The sequence below is a fragment of the Hirundo rustica genome, chromosome Z (assembly GCF_015227805.2).
Source record: "Hirundo rustica isolate bHirRus1 chromosome Z, bHirRus1.pri.v3, whole genome shotgun sequence".
Classification (NCBI taxonomy): Eukaryota; Metazoa; Chordata; class Aves; order Passeriformes; family Hirundinidae; genus Hirundo; species Hirundo rustica.
Window position 1 is genome coordinate 47,488,260 of NC_053488.1, and position 26,053 is coordinate 47,514,312.

Genomic DNA, 26,053 nt, shown 5'->3' on the forward strand with positions numbered 1-26,053 from the left:
TTTACATCTTGTGTAAATACTTTGCACAATAATTGATCATATTGGTCAGATTTGGACTGCATGTGTTATAAGAAACAATGACCAATATATTATTTTAAACAAGACTACTAGTACAGGACCAGTATTAAATAATCCTTACCCAACTTTGCTCTCCTGTCTTCCAAAAACATAAGGCTCAGGAATATCCAGAACTGTGGATTTGCTCAGGCTCTTGTTCCTAACAGCCACCAGATTCCTTTCTGAATTTGTCTGACTCTTTGTGAAGCTATGTCATCTTGTTGTTGTTGTGTCTCAGCTTTTCACTCTTTCCTCATTTGGAAGCAATTCTAATCTTCCCTGTTCTGTACCCATTATTTTTTCTACTTCTACTATAATATTTGGGAGATTAAATAATTAGAACTACAGACAGTATTCAAAACAGGGACATAATGTTGATTTGTGCAAATTGTCATGAATATTTTCTGGTATGTTTGGTGTGATTTTTTTTTTTTTTCCCCCTCATCTCTCCTAAGAATAAACTGCAGTGCTGTGATTTTCTTCTTATCTACCATTGAGCATTGAAGTGGACATTTTCAGAGACACGCACAATTTTTTTAAGTAATACCTACTTTATAGCCCATAATTTTATATACATATATGATTTTCCATATTCTGAAATTAATTTCCCAGTCCATTTGTGCTCTATCTTGTATATGTATTGCAATGTATTCAAAGCCTGAAAAGTATGACTGGTGCCTAAAGAATATAAACACATAAAAATGAAAGAAAAAACTTCAGTACATTTACATGTCCAGAATTAAAGACATGTTTCTGAATAGAGGCATTTCCAAGTCAATAAAGAAGATATGTTTGAGGGAAGATACTGAAGCATCAAGTTTACTAAAATTGTTGAAACTTTAGTTGAAGTCTGGACAAAGTGTTACAGCAAATGGCAGAATTATTTCACAGAAGACAGACTAGTCTCAAAGATATCCTAAGACTATGGAAGTAGCAATAGGATTTTAATTTTCATGCAGACCTGAAGCACTGAAAGCCAAGAACATTCAAATAAGAAGGGTTTGATACCAGAGGAATAACACCAAATCAGAAAAATGAGGGAAAGGTGTTTTCCTTTTCAAGACAATCCAGAGAACTTCTTATACCAGAAGAGATTGTTGAAAAGAAAATCTTTCAAACAAATCAATCAGAAGAGATTTTAATCTGCATGCAAGGAAGTGAGTGCCCCATCTAAAAACCATTAGCTTTGCAGTCTCTCTGGTGGTCAGGTGATTCAAATATTGATATGTATTATGCAGGAAGCCTTCAGGAAAACTAATGAATGTTTCATACGATAAATAAGGTATTATACTTTCTCTTCTTTCTTTTTCCTTAGACTAATTGCTAGCTAGATGCCTAAAAATACATTAGCAGATATCTCAGGTGATCTTGCTTATAGACAAGCGCTATTGCCTATTTAGGACTCTAAAAGGATTAACTCAGAAATTACCAGTCATGAATCTAACAGAAATAGAACTGCTCTGTAATAATTTCTGACTATGATTAATTTGGCACTAGGGTCTTCTCTTTTTGAACATACAGGCCTTGTCTAATGATAATTAGATACAGAGGTTGAAAGAAACAGAAAAAAACAAAAAGGAAAAAGGAATCAAAATTACTTTTTCCCATCTCATTAGAAATAAAGTTAAGAAAAAAATCTTGTAAAAAGACATGGGTGGTAGTAAAATAGAAGATTACTGTAATTATTTTAGTTTTCTAAAGGAGAAATTAATTGCTGTTGGTAACTTTTATAACAGACTGGACTAATGAACAGACAGCTTCTGGAGAATCTGAAGATGATAAAACTACCGGTGAATAGGAATATAGCTGTATATACAACAATCTCTGTGCTTTGTCCTTACTGTTAAAATAATCCAAACCTGTATTTGTATCCATTTATATACATTTGTGCTGTGGTACAGGTACAGTTGAGCAGAGAGTTTTACACTCCCACCCTGGAGCAATCCTAGCCTTCTCCTCTTATTTCCAATGTATACAGAACTATAAATGAGAGGACCTCCCAATCACTTCCTCTCAGTCTGAGAATCTGGAGCTAGGACTCTGAGGAAGACAGAAAGGTAAGTTATGAATGTACTTATTGTAAACATCTCTAAAGAGAGAGCAGCCTTTGAGTGATGTATTCACATCAGGGAAGATCCCAAAAAGTTCTAGGTAGAGCCCCAAAAATTGATATTGGGGAATTTTTGTGGCAAAAAGACAGGCACTTATTGATGCTATCTAGCCTATCTTCAACGGCTTGATCTTATTGCTGTGCTCGTCTATTACAACAGGTTGGTGGCTAGTATAAAACTCTGGAGGAAAAAAAAAAAAAACACACCAAAAAAACCAAAAAACCCAAACCTAAGAAATAGCATTTAAAAATTAGGAAAACCTGAAGAAAGCAAAAAAAGTATGGCATCAATTGCAGTACTGATGACAGAGTGACTTTCAAACAAATATCTAAGAGCAACTAAAGGATGTCACAGTGCAAGGTGACAATTTTTAATTGCACATTCTCTGGAGAATAAAAGCAGACCAGACATCTAGGCAGCTGATCCCAGGCTGGTATGCAGCAGTTCACTTTTGGGTATTACTGTACCCAACAAGTTTAACTGTGTTCAGTAGCAGCTCGGAAGAAGCTGCTTAAAGAAGTCACATTTGAGTGTATTAGAGAATAACTTTTCACCACAACTCAAGCAGGCTATCAGATCTAACAACAAAGGTAAGTGCTGGGCTCTGCGCCTTTCTGGGTGGAATCCCTTTGGCACCAGAGATTAGCCATATTTTGTCACTTTTACCTATAGAAAAACCTTACTCACCAGTCTACTGGAAGGTAAATAAGAATTATCCATTATATATAACTTAATATACCATCACCAGATTCTGTCATTGTCTCAGACTCAAACATTCAAGAACCTATAACACAAACATTCCAATTAAATTGGATAGTTGGTAAACAAGTGCAGATCTCAGCAATCCATGTCACATCAGCTAAAATTATAGTAAATTTAGATTATAACAAAGGGATACTTCGGCTGCTGAAGAGTCGTGTTGTAAATACATACAAATATAATACATTCATAAATTTATTTTAATTTATATACATTTTCTAATGTATATCCTACTTCTGTTTCACCATCGCCATCCTGCTGGCCAGCACAAATTGTCATAGAACACAGTTTTCAATAATATATCAATATTGAATTTAAAAAAACCTTCCTGAGACCCCTAAAACTGGCTGTTATTTCCAGCCTTGCTCATGTGATTTTTTGTATTTCATTGTTTTCAACAGCTGCAAGACAAAATGAATGGGGACATCCAGACGTTATTTACATTTTAAAATTCTATTTATTTTGAAACTTCAATCCCTGAGAAATATTAATAAAACAAATATCTCTTTGCATACTCATCTAGATGTAAGAAAATTTGCAAATTTGGATCTCTGACCCAGCCATTTGAGCAAGAATGCCTCCTAGAGTTGTGCTACAAATGTGCTACATGTGCACATTTGTTTGTTATATTACCCCCTTTCCCTAAAACATTCCTGTGTATTCCAGCTAAGGAACAGATATGATTTGTCATCTACAACAGGCAATATTCTAAATTTAACTGACAAAAAATTAAAGCTCCACTGTATAATAGCTTAATATTAATAGATAATATTTACAAAGGCAGTAAGAAAAAAATCCCCAAGGTTTGCAATATATATCAATATACATCTGCTTCTAAAATGCCAAAAGCTACTCTGTTTTGGAAAGTAGCATATTCCAAGAAAGAGAGGAGTCAATTGAATCTGCAAAATCATTAGTGCTTTCCAAATTTTGTACAGTTACTTTCCGGTGCCAGACAGGCCAACAGAGGTGTTATAACTCTGTATACTGGAATAGGGGTGGGGGTTTTTTTGATGTGTAGAGGAGGAACCTTAACATTCACAGTCAAACATCCTTTCTCCTAACACTAGTGGCTCACTGGAAACTGACTTCCTCGTACTGTGGCATTTCTGTTCTCTTTCTTATCTTAAGATAAGTAAATTAATAACTCTATAAGAATGTTTATCAGATAATTATTACTACTTGCATCAAAAATGAGTTCCTCATAAAATCTAAAATAGATATTCTGTATCTAATGTATAACTTAAGGATATTTTTTTCTTCTTAAATATTCCTTTGGAAAACACTAAACCAGTTTTATAGTGTGATTTCCTTCAGTATTCTTAAAGAAGGTTAGCAGAATTAGACTTACTGTAAAGCTCAGAATGGATAGTGAGAATTAAGTTTGTGAGACAGCTAAACTGAATTGTATGGCCCTGCACTTTACTTAACCCACAGCTCTTAAAGTTAGGAGTGTCCACTTGTGAATCCCTAGATATTCCATCACGTGTCTTGAGAGGAAATAAAATACCACATTTCTGTTTCAAGACAAGTTCAGACAGTCTTGTCAGTCTGCAACTAGAGAATCCTAAAGTCACAAAGGATTGATTGAAATACGTGAACACTTACAATTTATACTTATTACTGAGCGATGTGAATATCAAACTGAAGGAGCCCTCTGAAAAGTGACCTGAAGCTTCTCACAAAAAACCCAGAAACCACAGAGTGTACACTCTTTAGGGTAAGGAAAAGCAGACATATTTTCCCCAGACCACTTTCATAATGACCCAATCCCACAGTGCAACCTCCAGCAGAGCTGTCAATGTCAGCACACGAGTTTTACACTGTGTAGTGGTTTCACATTTGCCAAATTCTGGTTACCAAATTTAATGTAGTGGTCTTAGTATTTATTCTCCTTCTGTGTGAGAAAGATTAGGAGAAAAATCAAAACAGGCTCAAGCTTAAAAATAAACAAATAATTTTATTAAAACACCCTAAAAGAATGGAAAAAGAAAGTTGGGGGAAAACTAAAACAATACAGAATGAAACTCCAAAAACACTCTTCCCTTCCGCTACAAGCTGTTAACTTTCCTACAAAACAACATAAAGAAACAAAATTTGTGATTTTCAGTCAGTTTCACCATTTGACAATAATGCTTCATCAATTTTTTAGGAGAAGAGTCTCTCTTAGAGTCATGGATCCCACTGACAACCTAGAACAGTTCTCTTGTGGGTTTTCTAACTGTCACAAAAACAGCCGCCTGGGGAAACCTGCCTTTGTGACCCCTCCCATTTGCAGTTTCCCAAGCTGCTTATGGGTCATGGGTCTTAAACTCTTGCGTGCTGGGGTGTCACCTTTTAAAATTGAATCAACTCCAAAGGCAAAGGATTCTTCACCTCAAGGAGCAGAAATATCTTCTCACTTCTTCACTGGCACAGAGAGCTTCTCATCTCTATCTCTGTTCAAGTATCTTATGGGATTAATATCACTTAGTCCATCACAAACACCTTTGCTCAAATCCACACACAAATCTAAACAATCATCTCCCCAAATGCATATCTTTCCCATGGTTTAAAGGGATAATCTAAAGTTCATTTCCATGGCTCAATAAAAATGGAACAACAAACTACTTACTCATCCCCCTGTCCCAATAATTCTTTCATTCTTGCTCCACTGACTTCATGCTGTTTCTTCTTTATGTTCACTGTGTCCCTTTCTTTTCTTTCTTAGGGAAGGGTTAGGCCTTGGAAGCTTCATGTTGCCAGGAAAGGGTTAAATCTGCCCAGAGTCTTTGTCTCTCTCATACTGCAGCTCATGGTGTTAGACGTTCAAGGCAGTGCTGGTGAGGGAGGGAAGAACTCATGCATCAGAGGACACAGGCGGTCCAGAATCAAAAAAAAAACCCAGGCAGGATCATAAATCCTTTTTGGCCCACCCTAAACGGGGCCCATAGCTCTTATCAGGGGCCCAGCAGAGATCCCTCCATGCTCCGGGGAAGTTTGGAGAAAGTAGTTGTTGTAAAGCAGCAACCTCTCCTCTGCCCACCCCCCAACCCGGGAGCAGATGGAATCCAGCCAGGCCTCGGGCCAGCTCCTCCCCAAAGGGAGGGCAGGGGGAGCAGCAGGCCCAACTCAATGTTACCTGTCTCTTTCTCTGGCCAAAGGGAAAAGAGGCTGACCTGCAGGAAACCAGGGGTTTATATGGGTGCTTCCCAAAGTTGCAACTGACATTCTCAGCAGTCAAAATGCCAATATCCCAACTAATCTTCTGATAGATCCCTGTTCTTTCTAAAGCAATTCCCAGGTCCTGATGAGGAAATACATTCCACTTTTCTCCATAACTGAAAACTAAACTGTGCCAACTCATGATATAGTGCTTGAAAAACTACAGTGGAGACTGCATCATCTTGAAAGATTGGGATCTGTAAGAGACAACAAATCTAAACTTAGGGGAAACCAATAAAAACTTCATGATAAAAGAGCAATGGTGTCAGCCTCTCATTTCTTTGAGGGGCAGACATTCCATTCCACAGTTTGTAATGGATTACATCAGACTTAATTTAGGAGAGAAAACTGTAACTAGCCATCCCAACATATCATTTTTCCAACACAGGAAATGACAGAGTGCTTTGCAGGACACTGCATGAATGTGCCAAATGCTCCCAGCTTTCTTTGAACCAGAACTGACTTATAATGCAAGTAATGCAAGTGGCTATGATCATAATGCACAGAGCCTTTGTGGTTTTATTATGGCAAGCCATAGGTTTTAGCTGTATTTTCCCTTCTAAGCCATCAGATAAAGCAGTATAAAAATTATTTCAAAGCCAGATTCTTCTGTTTCTGTTGGGAGCGAACAGAAGGCTAATGGCATTGTTTTTATACTGCATATCCTCTCTGTGAATCCAGTGTCTTATGGTGATAGCTGCAAGAACAGATTTTTAAGCTTTCAAACACTTTCTAGGATGGTTTATACTTAAACTAAAAAAAAAATTTATATAGCTGATTTAACATGTAAAACTTTCTTATGGAAGTCTTGGCAACTGATAATAAAGAGTTCAATAGTAGTCTTTGCTTGCTAGTAGAATAATTGGTAACAGAAGATGTGGATGTGGTCCTCAACTGCAAAAATTCCCATTATTTACTGCTGAAAGATCAGTAATGGTGTCACAGGTACTATTGAGAAGACTCAGAGACTTCTGCCAGTGAAATATTACACCATCTCCTAAATGATAGAGGACTCTCAAATAAAAAACTCTTAAGATAATGAAGAAGAAATGGTGACAACTTCTTTCATAAACTCACAATCATATTTACAGCCTTGGAGAAAACAGCGTGGAAATAATTGTGGACGTGGGTTTTTTTCTGATGCAGTGATTACGTACTAGAAGATTGCATATGATCATTGTAGATGAACAGAAATATGTAAATAGTGAACAACTGAGAAAATTAGCTGGAATAGCAAATCTCTCTCTTGTCTGAAGTGACAAGACACTGAATTTAGAGATTCAGAAATGTAAATGACATTTGATTTTGACCTGGTTTCAGACACAAACTTCACCAAGTCGAAAATTATGGTGAAAACTGTATCAAAATACACACATTCTCTTCTGAACTGTGTTAGTTTTCTTACAAAAGCAGAGATGTATAGTCAGACAAGCTTGGCAATGTGTAGGCCATTGGTTGAAGAAATTTTGCATTCATAACTTTCCCTCAATTGTATTTGAAGGCATAATTACAATTACACGTGTTTTTCTATCTTGTTTGTTGTTAGTCTTCTATTAGTCTTATCTTTTTTCACATAAGGAATTTGGAGCAAGCCGAGTATCAGTCTTGGAGAAAGAAAGAAAGCCCCTCCAAGCACAAAATAGGAACTAAACCTATTGTAGTGACAACAGGAATCAGATGCGAATGTGTATGTAGGTAAAGATAATATAAATTTAGACTGAAAGCGCAATATTCCTCGATTCCACTTTTAAATTATAGATTAATTCATATAAGTTTCAAGGGAAAAATATTTGTGCACTATTTAATTTAAAGATCTTATAATTTTCAAGAATGTGAAACAGTGTGGAGGTATTATATAAAAATCAATATTTAAAATTTATTAACCCTTTTCTCACAATATTTTATGTTGAGAAAATATTCTATTTTCCAGAGAGTCTGTACTAAATAAAATTATTTCCTGAAATTCAAAATATAAATCAAAAATATAAACACTTGCACACTATAGTATGCAAACCCATAAATTGAAATAAGACCACTGCATTCACTAAATTGAAAGGGTACATTATTTGTTACTGTGTTTGTTCCCTTTGTCATTTTAAAAGAGCATTACATACATTTGAAAAGGCTTTCAGAAGAGCACAGATCCAGTGATCTTGTACTATAATCAATATTTGCAGACCACATGAATGTTGTCCTTATTTGCACAGCTGTGTATCACCTGAGAAAACATCGTGTGTAAACACATGTATTGGAATTCTTAGACACAGACTATCTCCTAGCATTGATCTTACAGCTCTTATTGACACTAAATTGTTAGATCACAACCTCCCAAAATATATATTTTTGAAATTGTCTTTATATCTTCTTACTTTTTTTTTTTTTAATTTAAATTCTTTTTTTAGACATCCTTTTGGATCCAAGACTGCTGTGTAAAATCTTTTTGATCTTTTGATGTGAGATCATATTCCAATGATAAAGCTGAGCTCCAAATGATTAATCTCCATATAAGCACCTTGGAAAGGGCTGTGCAAGGACTGTTTCAGTGGACCTAATAACAGAATTCTGAGTCACTCAGACTTATTTGCTCTCCTTGAATGCAGAAAAACAAAAGAAAAAGCCTCCTGTGGCTACTGTTTCCCTTTCCACTCTGGGAAAGTTGCTGCCATATCCTCCTACATGAGGTTACTGAATGTTTTTAATACTTCTGCTTTTTTGACAAAATCCGCCACAAACATATCCAAACACATCCTCTGCTTTATGCATTGGTCACTTATATCACAGAGAGACATCATCAAAATCTCAGTTCTAATTTTCAATATTCCAGGGACTTCAAAATATGTATCTAAATAAATTACTACACGAGAACATGATGGCATTAAGAAAATTATAATTTCAATCAAGATGAAGCATTCAAACACCTGATGGAAACTAAACCAAGCTCCTTCTGGTTTTAGCTACCAATATAAGCCCTCGTTCAAAGTAAAACTGAGGAAGGTTGTTTTAGTTTAGGGTTTTTTCATTAATCTTTTTTTTCCCATCTTTTCTGTTTGAATCCACAGTTACAAATTTTTTGCAGATAGCTTTCAGTAGCGTGGCCCTTATGTTAAAAAAAACTTTAATCAGACTTAAATTGAAGATACTTAGATAGACTGTTGAGATATATATTCAGTTTAGAAATAGTTTTGTTACCTCGGTGAGAACATTAAGAGAACATCTCCCATTTTCAGATAGGAGCTTGTATCAGTCACCATTATCAGAGTGAAAAAAATCAAATAACTTTTTTTGTTTGTTTGTTTTGTAAAGGGCTTCTCCATTTGGCTTGCCAGACGTCAGTCATATTTCTCTTCTCATACTGGAACCATTATCAGCTTGCGTTGGCAGGACCCGCACATTGTTCCAATGACAGAAATCCACTTGTTCCAAGATCTCCAAACAAGAGCTTTGTAGGGTGTGCTGCTGCCCAGATACGAGAAATGCTGCTGTTTGTCAGCTAGGGTGATACTGGCTGTTTTTAGGCAAGCAGATGCTGTAAACTGATCTCATCTTTATATTAATATTAATCTTGCAAAAGCCACCATGCCAATCCCACTGTCCCCTCCATACTGGTACAAGACTGAATGTTCCTTAAAATACTATGAATTTCTAGATTCCAAATATTTCACCTTGCCAAGGAGGTTCACATTTCTCCCTTGGTCTCTAATAGATGTGAAAAGGTGTATTCACTATAAACTTTTCTTTAATCTTGTTAAGTTTCAGTCCTCTTACACCAACTCACAGATATGTTGACACCAATGTACTCTGCTGTTCTCCCAGTGACCTAGTCTTGGCTAGATGCTCTCTCAGTCTCATCATCTGCACACTTCCCACTGCCAAATTTCCCTTTTCCACAGTTTCATTTTGTCTTACCTTGACTGAATTTTCCAGCAATTTAAAATAATGAAATAATCTTAAAAGATTCCTCTGCCTGTGATGAGCAGTGGAGCCATGCTCTGATCATCATCCCTTGTTTCTCTCCCCTGTCAAATACTTTACTTTTGACATTCAAGCATTCACTGTCTGATCAGGAATAATTTATCATGAATATGAAAGTGAAGAGTATATCTAGAATAGATACTTTCCTGTTGATTTTCCAATTCCATAAATCCACTTAATTGTTTCTTTTCTTTAAAAAAAATCAGCTTTGAGGGCAAGACATCCTATAGCCTTTTACCATCAGAAGAAATTTAAGTATTTATATTTCTTCTAATCATTGGAGCATAGACATAGATCCCCCAAAGAAAAGCAATTCTTCTTCACAGGACATGTGTTGCTGTTTTCCAAAGTAATTCAACAAAAATGGTATTCAAAATAAATATGGCAGAATTTCAGATTTGCTGATTAGCAAGAGTTTACTTATCCATTGGACGGAACCAAAAAACTCTGCAGTAACTACAGACATTCTCCCATAGTAACACCAATACACACAGCAGGGAAAATTACTATATCCTTGATTCTCTCAGAGTGCTTAAAGTTCTATGTCCCTAAACCTATGTACAGTGAGGAAGAAAAAATACGTAGATGAGACTATACATTGGTGTTTCTTCTAGAAAACTGGCAAATCCATAAAAGGGTGAAGAACTGCTTTAAATTAGATCCATACCCATTGTTGCCTGTTAGATGTTACACATGTTCAGGTTTTATCTTGAAAAAAACTTCAGCTTTAAAATTATGGGCTTTTACTCTGTGTGTGTGTATGTGTGCTTTTACGTTTATATTTAAGACTATCCAGACAAATATCAAACAGCCTCAGGCACTGACTGAAAGTTATATTTTATTGTCTTTGCAAGTCATTATGTTCCAGCTGCACCACCTCTTTGGGAAGCAAACCTGTAAATCTATGCCTGTTCAACTTGCCCTGTCCAATTACAGAACGTTGCATTAGCGTGACATAATTTCTTAAAAAGTGTTCAGTCTAATTGCAGTTGAACAGTTATTTTGACTTGCTATGTTCTAATGGTGTGTGCAAGAACAGCATCCATTTCATTGCTCCCAAATGCTTCAAAGATAAACACTAATTCAAATTTAAAAAAAATCTAGAACTTTAAACTTTATAATATTTTCCATTAAGTCAGTGCATGACTTCCTTTACAAAAGAGATGCCCATTTCCTTCCCCCACCATGCAATCTCACATGTTTACATCTCTGAAGTTAGCATCTATCCTCTTCTGTTTGGCAGCTGTGAAATAGCTTTGATCAGGAGTTCATTTCACTAAAGGTAACTATCATTTCTGACAGATACTGACCTATGAACCTTTTCAAATAATTTATATTTGTAGTTCCTCTCATTCAAAAAAAAAAATAAAATTAAAATTCATTATTAAAGCCAAGGCATTAATGACGCTGACCACATCTCACAATAACATTACCTTTTATTAGAGATCTTATTTTACATATCCCCATAAGATACAAAACCTTCCAAGAGAAAATATCAAAAACCTTCAGCTGAAATCAGTTTCAGACAATATAAGCAAGTAAACCAAACAAAATTAAGATAAAGGAATGTAAAAAACCCCCAAACCATAAAATCAGAACAGGTACAACTTTCATATGGAAAGTAATAACAAGGTTTTAAACAATTTCTTACACAGTGTTGTATTTAAAATCACACTGGCAAGATGCTTCTTTCTCTTAACGAATAGCTATAAACCCAGCAGCTATAAAAACAGAAAAAATCCCCAAAATAATGAAATTTAATTAGATGGCCAATTCACCAAAAAAACAGCATAAGAATTCATTAAGACTTGTGCAAAAAAACCCCCAAAACAAAACAAAAACACAAACCCCACAACGAAAAAGCAAAAATCCAACAAAACCCCAAGTCAATGAAAACACAGCTTCATTGACAGCAACATTCTGAACCAATTCAAGCAAAATTATTTTTGAGACTCTGACTGGAGTTTTGATTTAGTTAAGGATTTCAGAAAATTGAAATTGAAAGCTGTCATTACACACACACACAAAAAGGCAAAATAAAGGAACAGGGATTTTATCTGCTGGTTAAGGAAGATTTAGGTATTATGATTGTATAGCTGATGATAAAAGTAAAGAACCAATGCTATATGAAGAATCTTTCAAAGCAATTCCAAGAGGCAAAATACTTTAAAATTTTATTGCATCAAAATTTTCCTTTTCTGCCTAGCAAAACTGAAATAGTATTTTGAATGTTTTCTTGCACAGAATACATAAAGTTCTCTTAAACATTTTAATTCTGAAGAAGCAAGAAAATAAATGTTATAAGAAATTTTTGCCGGCAAGTCTACTAAGCTTCGAGTTCCAACAAGACCCAGCATTTTCAAATATTCTAAGAAAAGTTACAGTACATGGTTATTGCATGAACACATCCATTTATTGGATCTATCTGATTCTTCCATTTGTGGTTACTGGTTCCTATATTCTTGATGTAACTTGCACCAGATCCTACTAAAGTATTCCCATTATTACAAAACACACAGTAGATTGAATTAAGTAAGAAAATCTACACAACCTCAACAGAGATCCAACATATGACAATGCATAAAATCTAAGTATGACTTTCATTTTCTTTTTAGATAGCCTGTAGCTACATGAAATAATTTGACAGACTTTGATATTTGATATTATGGTTGAACAACAATGATGAAATTAAATACAGGAGGCAATATTACAGCTAGCAGATCTTTTTACCAGTTATGATGACTTTTCATGCATTTGTATTGAGGATAAGCAACAAGGCATGGAAAAGTAAAGCATAAGTAAAAGATAGAAGAAGGAGCTATGAAGATAAATGAAGGTGATAAAATGGGATCATATGCAACTGAATGTTCATATATATTAACTGTAAACAGCAGCTCTACTTAGGGAAATACTTTTCACACTTGGATGGCTTAAGTACTAAATATGGATTAATATTGGAAAAAGTCTTCATTCTTCAGTAACATGAACATGGCAATGTAAGTGAGGTTTGTAAAGCAAGTGTGTAAAATGTTGTTTAAAATATAGGCACGTCAATTGGAATGAACAAGTCACCACAGATTGTGATATGCAAGCATATGTTTTGATGGGTTTGCAACTTGCCTACTATCAACTCTGCATCTAACTGCAATTTTCTTGAAAGCAGCTGAATTTAGCTTCTACAGTAATTCTTTTTTTTGTCAGTGTTTCACGTCATGACATCATATTAATACATTCAAATAGTCAAAATGTTCAGAATAAGACAGCATGAACTTGGTGCAGGACTGTGGCCAGCATTGTCAAATAGGAGATAAACAGCTTAAGTATTATATAAACTACCTTTTCCCCCAAAACAGTAACATAGACGCCAAAATTGTAACAAGACATATCAAAAAATAAGGCACATTTATTTGGATATGGCAGTCTTGAAATAGAAAACTCATTTCAGATAACACCAGTATCTAAATGAATTTTATAAAAAATCTTGTATTCATGATAATTATGGACATTTCTCATCATGGTAATGGAATAATTGCACATGTCCCAGTGTGTCAAGTAACAAAATTGGAGTTTTATTAAACATTTCCATTGCAAAATTACTTTGTAGATTCACATTTTTCTATTTACATAACTCAGATGAATGGTAGAAGTATTAAAATCTACCATCACTTATCACAAGTACTGCAGGCTTTCATTTTACCACAATTAATAATCCCCTTTGTGCTGAATAAATTGAAATTAATTGTGGAATAAATTGAGATTACTGTTATTTATATAAACAATTGCAAATATTTGGACATTAGCTACTACACGGGAACATTTTATTCCATTTTATTTCCAAGCTGTTTCAGGACTTTTCTACACTGAGTTATTTGTACATGAATTCATCAAGAATCAGGAAAAAAGGCTGTTTAAAATCCAATCCCCTACTTAAGAAAATTAAAATACCAGAAACATCATTAATTAGTATTTAACCTGAGATTTAATCTGTTGAGAGGTTAACATCCATAGAAATTTCTTCACTCGTTGCATTAACTGATAAAGATGTTGTTACTTTATGGGAGAAAAAAACCTAAACAAATAAACCAAACCAAACCAAAACAGCACTGCTTGCAACATGGCTTTTCATTGTGTTGGTAAAACAAAATTTATAGAATACGTTTTTTTCTCACAGTATCCAGAAGCTGGAATAACATTATTGTGCCTCTTACTGCACATGAAACTCAGAGGAGATATAACTGCAGATTCTTCTCTGAGTATTAAAGCAGATTTCATCTCAGCCGAATCCGGAATGTATTAATCTCCATAGAATTCATATTTATTTCACTTACATTTCTGACATCTGGAGGTGAATGCATCAAAGATAACGATGTGGGTGTAAGACTTTCCACTCTGAACATGCTAAAGAGTTTATGCACCTTTATCTGGAGGGGGAAAAAACCCAACAAAATCTACATTTAGAAAAAGCAGTAAATACCTTAAAATTGTACAGCTCCTTGCAGCAGCCAGCACAGAAATTTTCATGCCAAAGATTCTGAATACTTCTAAACATCAAAGACTAAATACCGTACAATAATTTACATATTTATAGACAGTATTCACTTGCTACATTTCAATGTAATTTAGTTAGTATACTCAAAATTACTAGAAATATTTGGATTTGAACAATTCTTGTTTCTGAACAAAACAATATTTACTCTTCTGCCTAATAGAAAATCCCAAACCTTTTTTAAAATTTTATTTAAAAAATCCTAAAGATTAATAACCTTACCTTTCCCTGAGTAGTGGAACAGAGCAGACCAATGTCTCTGTTTGAAAATCTACAATCAAATCCCTTTCTGTGAAGAATCAGAGCAGCTTCATCAGATGGTTTGGTATCTACCTACAAACAAACACCATAGAAGATTACTCACAAAGTATCAGTCAGGAAGACATCTTAGGACACCAAAAAAATTATCCTTATCATACAGCAGATAGAGATATTTACACCTTAAAAAATGTTCAGCCTCGGTTGAACTGTCATTTTAAAGTTTTTGGAGTTTTTTTTAATTTTATAAAGCTAAACATAGAAAGAACTAAATGGCAAAGAGTAGAAACATAATGTACTACAGAATATAAGTGTTGAATTTAAAGGCCAGCAGATGCACATGTACAGACTTCGGACGGAAGTGAAGCTATCATGCCTGTATTAATAGGTTTCCCGAAAAATTATATGGCAAAACAGAAAACAAATTAAATATCATGTTAACTACAATACTCAATTTTACATATTCAATGGGATTATGCTGTACAAACTTTCATGCATCAAAACTGCTACCTCAGCTTAAGGTGTACAGAAAAATACATAAATGATATAAATTTTATGTTTATCTCTAAGATATTCAGTGTTTTGAGCCACAATAGACATTAAAGAGTAAGCTGTCCCTCACCAGATTTATGCTCCAGACTCTTCTCCAGCTCCACTGCCCTCCCCTGGACATGTTCCAGCCCCAAAATGTCTTCCTTCTGGCTGCACCCCCACATTCACTGTAGTCACTTATTTACTACGATGCATTACTTCCTTTCTTTATTTATTGCTGTTTTACATTTTTGAGCTCTTAATCTTATTATATATATATAATAAGAGCATTAAAAAGATGGTTCTATCCAAAGCCATGATAGTTCTTCAGACTACTTTTCTCTTATTTATTTCTGATTTACTTAAACCACAGTAAGGTGCTTTTTACAAAAGCATCTGTCGCTAGTTAGGTTCATTTCTCGTACATTAGAATGTATCAATTGCTTGGAGAAACCAATGCCAACAAACATTAGGCACTCTGTCATGCATTAGCTCCTGAAGGTGTACCAAACAAGAGGTCTTAATAAAACAGACTTTCATCCTAATTGCATTTCATAAAGGAGATCCTGGATCAGCTCGTACCAGCTTCTTTGAAACTCAGCATGACAAGGATTCAATATACAACAAATTCATAGTATAAAGTACTTACCCATATAATAAAAAAAATTATCAACTTTGTGGGTTTAAATTCCTCAGTTAAAATAATAAAAATTTATTCAATAGTATTTGGAGTTGAAATGAGATACTCTTTAGTGAAACACTGACTGTTAGAAACTTTGCATAATTTACAAATCATGAATAAAACTCAACTTGAAAAGATTCTATGAACAATAGCTTATAACCACCTAAAATAAACTTTTCAATTTATGAATACTGCCTACATTCAGCATATGAAAACAAGCTCCCAGTATTTATTAACACTGATGGCTAAAGAAGTTCTTACCCTGTTCACTAGAACAGCAGTACCACTTTTTACATTAAGTGAGGTAATAGCTGTGCTATTTTCCTTCTCCTACTATGAAACACCTGACTTGGTTTTCATTGTCATTGATTGTGACAGTGTTGCACTTTAAAGTAGATATTTTTATGCACACAAAATAATACTGTCTGCCTAAACATCAGATTAGTGGAACATTAAAATTCATACTGAAAAAGCCTGACTTCCTATGGGGTAAATTAATGTTAGAAATGACAAGCAGTAATGGATATCAAGACTTCCTCTAATTCACTTAAATTATCTTTTAGTAATCTGCATAAAAAATGCATGTGTGCATTTTATATGATGGAATGAATATTTCCTCTCCCAATTTCTTAGAATTAAATATTATATTAATTAGGATTCAAAACACTTAAAACAAAAAGGTAACAAACAATTAATGGCACCCTGAGTAAAAGTGTTTTGGTCAGTATGAATATCTATGATTTAGTACTCCACCTTCTACCAAGCTGTCCTAGGTTACAATGTAAGATGTGCCCAAAGTATATTCTATCATCATCTACATGAGCTGTTGAAACTAGGTTGTGCAGTGTTTCCCTTGCCCCCTGCCTCCCGACTATCTTCTGTTAATGGCTCATCAATGCCCTGCTGCATGACTCAGAGATAACTCCCTCCAGGAACTATCTCTGTTTAATGGGCAATCAAGGACCCATTGCAGGACTCATAGAATGATATCAGCCCATTGTGAGATGCTTCGCCCAGGGGGAGGAGCCAAGCATTCCCACCTGGATATCATCTGGGATTTGGGACAGCACAGGCAGCCTTACCCACTGGATTCCCAGAGGACATGAGCTACCAGCTTTCTGCAGGAACACTGCTTCGACAAGACGACTTCATCTGGACTGCTACCTACACGGTGTCAGGTTGTATTCTGACTCTGTCAGTGATCTTTTGTACTATTGCATTTGTTTTATTTTATTTTACATTTTTTCCTCTCCTATTAAATTGTTTTTCTGACTTGGAGTCTCTCGCTGGTTTTGCCTTCAAGCCAGCGCACAAGCACGTAGCAACCCTGGGTAAAAAATAAAGCTAACCCATTATCAAAGCAGGTGAGAGACATTTGTCACAGCTCCACATCTGCCTTAATTTACCTGTTCTTACACCATCTCTTGATAAATTAAATTAAATACATTTAAGGTTAATGCATGTCTGAGCAAGGATAAACTTATATCAAATACACCTTCTAAATATGACCATGCTAACTGCATGAAAACCTGTTACAAACTCCTCAATTTTCAACAAATGGCAATATTCTTAACCTTGTAAAATTTCACAGCACTGTTATTCAACAAAAAAATCCTCAAGCACTGTGCTATTAAATCTCCAACTAGCCTTCTTAGAAGAGCTGCCAAAGTTTTATTTGATTTTGATCTCTGAGAATTAAAATGTAGCCTTATCAGAAAATAATTTAAAAAAAACTGTAAGGCTTTCTCAAGACCAGTATCCCAGGGCAATGCTGCTAAAATTTTGATAAGAAAAATAGAGTTTAAACAATTTTTAAATTCAATTACTGTAAGCTAATAGATACATACTGCAAAGTTTAGGCAAGACAGCAAATTTATGTATTTATGCTTATTGTAAAGGGACAAATCTACTGTGTTCTATATCTTGAGTCCCGGTTTATTTACATCAGGTAAAGTATGTGTCAAACTTCTCAAAAGCTGGAATTCTATTAAGAAAAAAATCTTTAAATATTGTAATTCTAATGGATTGGACTCTTCCATGACAAGATGTGGTATCTTACAACAATAACAATATTCTTTTGATTTCTACCTTAAATCCTAACTTTTTGTTTTTTAATTTGGTATCCTATTATCTGAAATTGAAATTGATTATGGAAAATCAATGTCAGCAGTTTAAACAATGCATAGCATAAATCTCTGGGGAAAAACCCCACTGTGTCAATTAGCCAGAATTATGTCACTTGTCATTCAGATTCTTGGAAGCAAGAGAAAGGAAGCAGAAAATGAGAAGAGATTTACCGAATTATTTACAAGGCATAGCACCATATTTTTTGTGGGGAAGAACATTCTGTATCTACAATGACAGTGTTCCTATCCTGCTGCAAGCTTTCCCTTTGATGTGGACATATTGATGCTACAAGCTCAAGAGAAGTCAATCAGTAATGAATGAAACATACAGCTGTGGACAGGGAAGATATCATAGCCTCAAACAGTCCTGTATCACGGGCCATAACAGCCCAGATAAAATCAGAGAATTCATTTACAAGCAGTAACATTGAATTCAAAGAGCAGTCACTGTGGAAGCCTGTCTTTTCACAGCTTTGATACCCAGGTCATACAAACAAGGGGATGGATTTACATCTCAGAGGGAAGACATTCATGAAGATCTGCCCCTGAACTTGGTGTGTTGAAGTAAACCTGTGGTGCTGAGCTGGTTGAAGTAAATGAAAATATACATGGTGATGTATGAAATATTCACTTCACATGAAGATTTAATTTGGTATCAGGCTTCTTCCTAACTTTTCAAAGGTACAAGACCCAGAAAATCAAGAGATTTTCCACTTTGAAATTCAAAATAAGAATCAGTCACAGATGAAGGAGCTTACAAAAGATTGAACTACTTACAGAGAAAGCATGAGAAAAGAAACATTTAGTTTTAAAATATAGATTAAAACAGAATGAAGGACAGATTAAAAAGAATATAACCTGATGTTAATACAGACAAGCTCAGCCATCACAGAGACTCTAGAGGAAAGAGGATAAATAGTTTGTATCTAGGTATGGTGGAACTAAAAAGGGATTTCACTGTGGTGACAGCATTGTTGAAGAGCACTGCAAGACAACATGAAGTTAATGTAATCACATAATCATAATTTTCAAAGGAGCTGAAAAAATGGAAAAGATTTATAGAACAGTTGGCAGGAAAAGAACGTAAAATGAGTTCCAGTCCTTCAGTTAATCAAAGGGAAAATTAAATTCTGGTGGTTACATACCTTTCTTTCCTTCAAAGGAGGAAAACACTGAGTACAGAAGAGCCTTTTTTTGTTTGATTTTTTGGTTGGTATTTTGTTTGTTGATTTGTTTTGTTGATTTGGTTTTTTGGGGTTTTTTTTTTGTGGTGGTTAGATGTTTGGATTTTGTTTGTTTGTTTTGGTTTGCCTACCAGAGAACATTTTCACAGGAACCAATCATTATGAGATGCTGTTAGAATAACTAAATTAGGTCTTGTAATTTAGCTTAAAAAAATTGAACAATAAAATTTGGGTTTAAAACATACTCAGAACAAACTCTAATGGTCTTAAATTTAATTCTTCTAGTGCAGAAAAGGCTGAGGTATATGAATGGTTCTCTCTTAAACTCTGGGAACTTACTGAAATGTACCCCTTCCAGAGACAGAATCTTGCACTATGTATACTAATATGTTGTGAAAAAACCAATCCCTTAATTTCATATTATTCAAACAGACACAAGTCTCCAGTTCTTGCAGAATTAACAAAAGCTCATAAACACACTGCACTTTATCGTATCATTTAACCCGCCCACGAAATACTTTAAAAGAATAAATTATTTGAGTACAGTAGTAAGCTATATGATATGTTTCTTAACAAAAGCCAGTGTTTGTCCTTACCTTTGCTTGGATTGTCCTCAGATTGACTATATGCATGTCACAAGGCATGGATGACATCAGTGGAGAAAAAGTATTTATCAACTCTGGGACACCTGAATCTGCATTTACTGTCATTGGAATTACAGGATGGTTTAAGAAAAGAGAAGTCATATGGCTAAGAAGTGATGGAAAACTGACTGGTGCCTTCTCTTCATTCTGCAAAATGCAAAAGAAATTATAAACATACTGTCATATCTAAATTTTGAAACCCACTTACTTTATATGTGATTCCACTAGTTACAGAGAAAAAAATTCTAGACTGCCCATTAATTTTGGTAACTTTTCATCATCCTCAATTTTTCTTCTATTAATAGGTACACTTGCTGTTTTTATAAACAATAATCTTTCAAAATTATAATGACACCTAATTTTACAACAGCCCTTGTGTTTCTCTGATAGCCCCTGATGCTTGAACAATATAGTCTGGAGAAAGAAATGACTTACTACTTCAGCAAAGTTGCTTCCATTTATTATCTATTTCTATATGGAGAGGCAGACAGTCTTTTGCAGGCCTCCTTTTCCACATTATTTTCTGACCTATATTTCTTGCTTTCTCCAACTTGTATCCCAAATCCCTCTATTGTATATCTATTTCTCTCAAACTATTCAATGGACCAAATAACAGCTAGCATATTTGTCTTGGTCTGCATTACAGAAGATTTCTTCCAGAAATTTTATTTCACTGTCATGCCAGCAGGAACCAAAGGTATTTTATCCCCAGATATTACAAATTTTGTACTTTCCAAAGTTTCATATTTGCAGTGTTTTTACTTGGCTGCAGAGGCTGCCTTACAAACCTGAAATGACCAAATCTTACATATTCACAACAACCAGTTAAAGCCCCAGAGAAGACAAGAAAAGAAAACAAAACAACTTTTAAAAGGCAATTTCTATTTTAGAATGTCAGTGAAGATAAGAGTAGAAATTGAAGTGAAAATGTCTTTTGCTCTTATTTTTCCTTTGCATACTTAATCAAATAAATCCCTGCTTGTTGGTGATATTTAGCAAAAACTTTGCAGAAAGTTTATTGAAAATATAATATCTTAAGCACTAACATTAAATATGCATTTTATGATAGGCTGGAAACATGGAAATAAAAACCAAATACTTAAAGCAAAGGGGAAGATTATTTTTCAGCTTAAAAAAGACAACCATAACAGTAATTTCTGTCTTGGGGGCGTGTGTGTATGCATATTTATTCAGTATCTCCGCAGTAGCACGAAATATAGGTGACAGTGAAGAGATTGAAAATATTCCAGGCCTGAATCAATGCAAGATGGTAATTTCTGTTTTATTCTTGGTGCTTTCCTTAGTAATAAGTAACACTGTGCCTCCTTGGTATCTACGAAGAATTGTGGCTTAGTATTTTTAAGAATATATTATGACCCCCAAATGATAACAGGGGATCATTGTAGAGGATTGCTCCTCCATATGTCTCATTGCATTTATTTATATTGAATTCCATCTGCCATTTATGGCATCTTTCATCACTCTTCTAATTCCTCAGTTTAGCCTTAATTTTTTTTCATTACCTTAAAAAGTTCAGTATCACTGGTAGACTTCATTACCATGATTTTCTTCTGTTCTAATTACAGTATGAGCAATTTTGCTCTATGTACAGTTTAATCTAAAAGTCTTCTGTTCAAGTGCCTGAATACATTCTATACATAGAAAAAATGTGCAGATCCATGTTTTTTCAAAGAATTCATTTTTTCACCCCAAAAGGAACACTGTTCACTCTGTTGCCATAGATGTGCTAAAGTCAGTCAAAACGTTCAATTGTCATTTATTTTCTCATTTTTCACCTTTTTTTTTCCCCCCTGTAAAGTAAGTTCATTGCTTGCATCTGAGAACTTAAAATGAGGTCTTCTAAAATATCTTACAAATCACACAAGAATCAGAAAAATAATCTATTCATCCTATTATAGTATTTTAAACAAAATATAAACTGTGCAGATAAGCACAGCCTTGAAGGACTAGGCAAATGCTAGATCCAGAACTGATTCAACTTGTGTCATTTTTGCTCCTGCTGTGTTAAATGTGGTATCACAGACAGGAACACTGTCCTTATGCATTATCCACTTCGGAACTAAGACTTAGGTGGAGATTTTATATTGAATCTTGTATTACCACATCTGGAACAACAGTCAGTTCCTGAGAATTGCACCAGCAGAAAAAATGCATTCATTCACTGAATCTGTGTAACAGCAATGGGAATGGAGTGTACAGAAGGTGTCAAAAGCTGCCAAGAGATCAAGGGAAAAGGGGTTTTGTAAACATGGTTGTAGGATATGGGGTTATAATTCTTAAAGCTATCAAGGTCCATGTTCACCAGAAAGCCCTGTAGGAAGGTACAACTGCAGGACTGGAAGCCAGCTGGGGGGTGAGAGATAGTTTTGACTCATGGACAGAAAACTGCAGCTGAGCCAGTCATTGGGTGCTCTTCTTCTGTTAAATTTGGGGGTTGTCTGGTTGAGATTAAAGGTAAAGAAGGGGGGTAATTTCTACAATAAAACGATTCCCTTTGCATGCACAAGGGGACCCATGCCTTTGCTGCCCCATTGCTACAAATGGTGAAGACAATGCTTTCACAGAAGACTGAGAGGGGACTCTTCACACTCTCCCCTAGGTACATTACAATCATGCAAGGATTGGAGTATGTCCTTCACCTCAAGTCTAGTGATCCAGAATTAAAACAGAACTGTTTGGAAAGAGAGATGAGAAGGGTTTGCGCACACAAACAATGTAATGGGAAGAATAATAATTATTCACACCTTCACCATGTGGATGGCTTTCAGCAGTACCCTGCTGATGCTGCATCAGAAGATGTCTCCATCTAATTACAGTATTGCTCTCTCAAAAGTGACGTTATTTTCTCAATTTCCATGACAGCATTTATCACTCAAAGTATGAATGGAGCTCCTCTAGCTGCCTTACAAACATTAAGTACTGGCAAGAATCTGATGAATACCAGGTGATCATGTGCTGGCTTAATGAGCTCAAATCCAAGCAAATACTGCTTTTTTAACCATCTAACACTACACCCATATACAGTTATCCAATTAAAAACTGTGTTGAAACACAATCCCTTGAATGATTATGCAACAGACATAAATGGATTCTCATTTAAGATTTTCCCTTGTCATCAAAAGTAAGGTAAATAATTCTAAATTTTCAGTTTTGAGGAGACACAAACCATAACCTAATCTAATATTGGATCACAATTTGCAGTGAGTTTTTAGAATAATAAATAAATTAATAGAATAATAAATAAATTATTTTAGAATAATAAATAAAAAGTGCCTTTATATCAGAGATTAGCTATTTTTTTTATAATCATAGAAATAATTGAAAGGCTTGGGTTGGAAAGGAACTTAAAGGTCAACTTGTTCCAGCCCCTCTGCCACAGGCAGGGATGCCACCAACAACATCAGGTTGCTCAGGATCCCATCCAACCTGGCCTTGAAAACTTACAGGGATAGGTGAGGGGGACTAATTTATTTATGCTTATTTATGCCTCAACATATGTTATACACGAGGTGAAAGATTCCTATAAGGGCTGTACATGTGCTGGCAACCCTGCCCCCAGGGAGCCTTTGCCTGGCAGCTGGTCAGGGGAGAGAAGTTTCCAGGACTGGGCTGTAAGCGACATCCCGACTTGACTGTGGGGCAGATGCCTGTAAGCCTGGGAAAAAAATCCCGGGAAATCGGGCTGTCACGGGACTTCAGCACATAAAAGCAGGTAACTGTGACACAAGGGAGAGCCACTTCACTTTGGGTTTCTTGGAGGGATCAGGGGCTTGCTCAGAGGGTCAGCTTAACCCTTGTTCCCTCCCTCGCCTTTTCCTCTCTGTGGTCCTGCTTCCCTGCCTGTACCTGTTTTGCCCTACTTCATCATTCCTGCAAAACAGCTCGTCGCTGCGGTGACGTGGTGTTCCGCTGTTCACCCCCGACAGGACAACCACCACTGCCACTCTATTTCACGTGCTGCCCATTGCTTGTGTAAAAAGCCACTCTGCCTCCAAGACTCAGAGGGTTTTCAGGTAAGAGTTTAAATTATGTAACTAAGATCCTTAATCAGAGGGGGAAGATTCTAATTAGACTCTTCAGAAATTATTTAATTGACAGAATAAAGCAATGGAAAATTCTGTGGAGAAGAAAGTAAAGCTGAAAGAGCTGATAACTGGACATCAATTTAGCTAATGGAGAGCCAATGAACATTTCAACACAGACAAGTATATTTAGAATTTCCCATACAAAACTAAGGAAAGAAAACTGAGGCAGACAGTTTCTTTACATTATCTTGACTATTTTCCCTTCCTCTAGACTCTTCTCTGCAATGACAAAGTCACCAAAAAAAACCATAATTATAACAATAAATCCCCACTGGCATCCACACTACCTAATCTAACATGCTGAAATGTGGATGCTGACTCAGTGTGTGAGAACAATCAAAAGAACAGGAAACAGGTAGAATTCTGGGCCTGCTAAATCAAGGGGTGCAGACTAAAATATTCTGATACCAAACCACTTGGATTATTGCTGGAAAGAAAAAGTTTCTCATTCTCTTTCATGTTGTGTCAGGAAACAATTTTTATCAAATTTCTCTCTGACAGTTTCAGAAAACCAGCGGGCAGCACTCTTCAAAGGAGAATGTTTCTGGACTGAAAAATTTAATCTGTGGAACTGAAACACTTTTCAGAGCATCTTTATTACCAAAGCATACAGAGACAATATTTTTGACTATCTTAACCCTAAACTGACAGCAATCAAGAATGTGAGTTGAAGAATTCCAAAGACAAATACAGAAGAAAGAAATTGCTTCTGTCTGAACAATTCAAAGACAGACAATCCATCAGTGTATTTGCTGTGATGCTGCTTCTATATGAGAAATTGATTCTGTAATACTGTGCTATGCTGCTCATAGGTGAGAAACAAACAGCAGGCAACACCACTGATGATGTGAATAACAGTTTTACAACATGACAAAAATAAGTCACAGGTAAGGGTGAATGCCTAAGCTTTAAAATTACACATATTTTTCACCAAACGCAAACAGCTTGAATCCTTAACTACAGTGGCTCCTCACTTGCGGAAGGCGGGGTGTCTAAGCAGGAAGAGAGTGAGAAAATTGCACAATGTTCTATGCACACATTGCCCTAAGGCTCACAACTTAGAAGAGAAATTCAGGTTTTGTTTCAGACAGACACTAGTATAGTTCATTAAATTGACATCAAGTAGTAAATGGCTTCAACTTTGTTACAGCTTTTGCATGCAAGACTGTCTGGCTGTTATCTCACCAAGTGAAAATCAGATGTTCTTGCTTTAAATTCATTCAAAGCTGCACACTGTAGTACAAAAAGAACAATGAAAGCCTGACAGGTTCTGAAAGTTCTCCAGATATGTATGATTCATTCTCTTTCCTCTGAGGCTGATACCTGGAGCTAGATTTTTGCATGCCTGTAACAACTCCTAGTGATTTTCAGAAGGAAAGAAGAAAGATAATGCGTCTTGCACACCTAATACAGCAAATAGCAATTAATGACTGATATAAATTGGATTAATTCTTCTGAGCTGAATATTTCCTTTCCAGTGTCCAAGAGTGCAAGGTTAACGTAAGTATCTCTCAAAGAAAACAGTGACCAAGACTTTGGGCAGCTTTGCAAATGGCTGGTGTTTGCAGAGGGAATTTTGTATGGAAATCAAAAAAAAGGCGATAGGAAGATCTTCTCTGTGCAGTGTAATTCAGAACACCTAAGACCTCAAAGCTGCACAAAATCTTCAGCAAAACAATATTCAGGTAATCTCTTGTAAAAAAATCCAAGCTTAGACCACTTGTACTTTTAAGAATGTATTTGTAAGTTGCAAACAGAAATAACAGCCACAAATGTGAGTACTGAACAGGCAGATATCCTGGAATCTTAAAAAGACTGTAAACAAGGATACTGATGGCACATTATTTTCTGCTATACCAGAGCATTTGGCTTT

General features: G+C 35.5%; 1 protein-coding gene across 1 annotated transcript in view; it reads right to left on the reverse strand.

Moving 5' to 3' along the window:
- Positions 1 to 11,572: 11,572 nt before the first annotated feature.
- Positions 11,573 to 26,053, reverse strand: part of MAN2A1 (mannosidase alpha class 2A member 1) — a 114,832-nt gene continuing 100,351 nt past the window's right edge. Inside the window, exons 20-22 of the mRNA XM_040089981.2 lie at positions 20,027 to 20,221; positions 14,872 to 14,982; positions 11,573 to 14,524 (exon numbers count right to left, since the gene is read on the reverse strand). Of these exons, the coding sequence (XP_039945915.1) occupies positions 14,372 to 14,524; positions 14,872 to 14,982; positions 20,027 to 20,221 (459 nt within the window). The 3' untranslated portion in view covers positions 11,573 to 14,371. The remainder of the gene's footprint in view (positions 14,525 to 14,871; positions 14,983 to 20,026; positions 20,222 to 26,053) is intronic.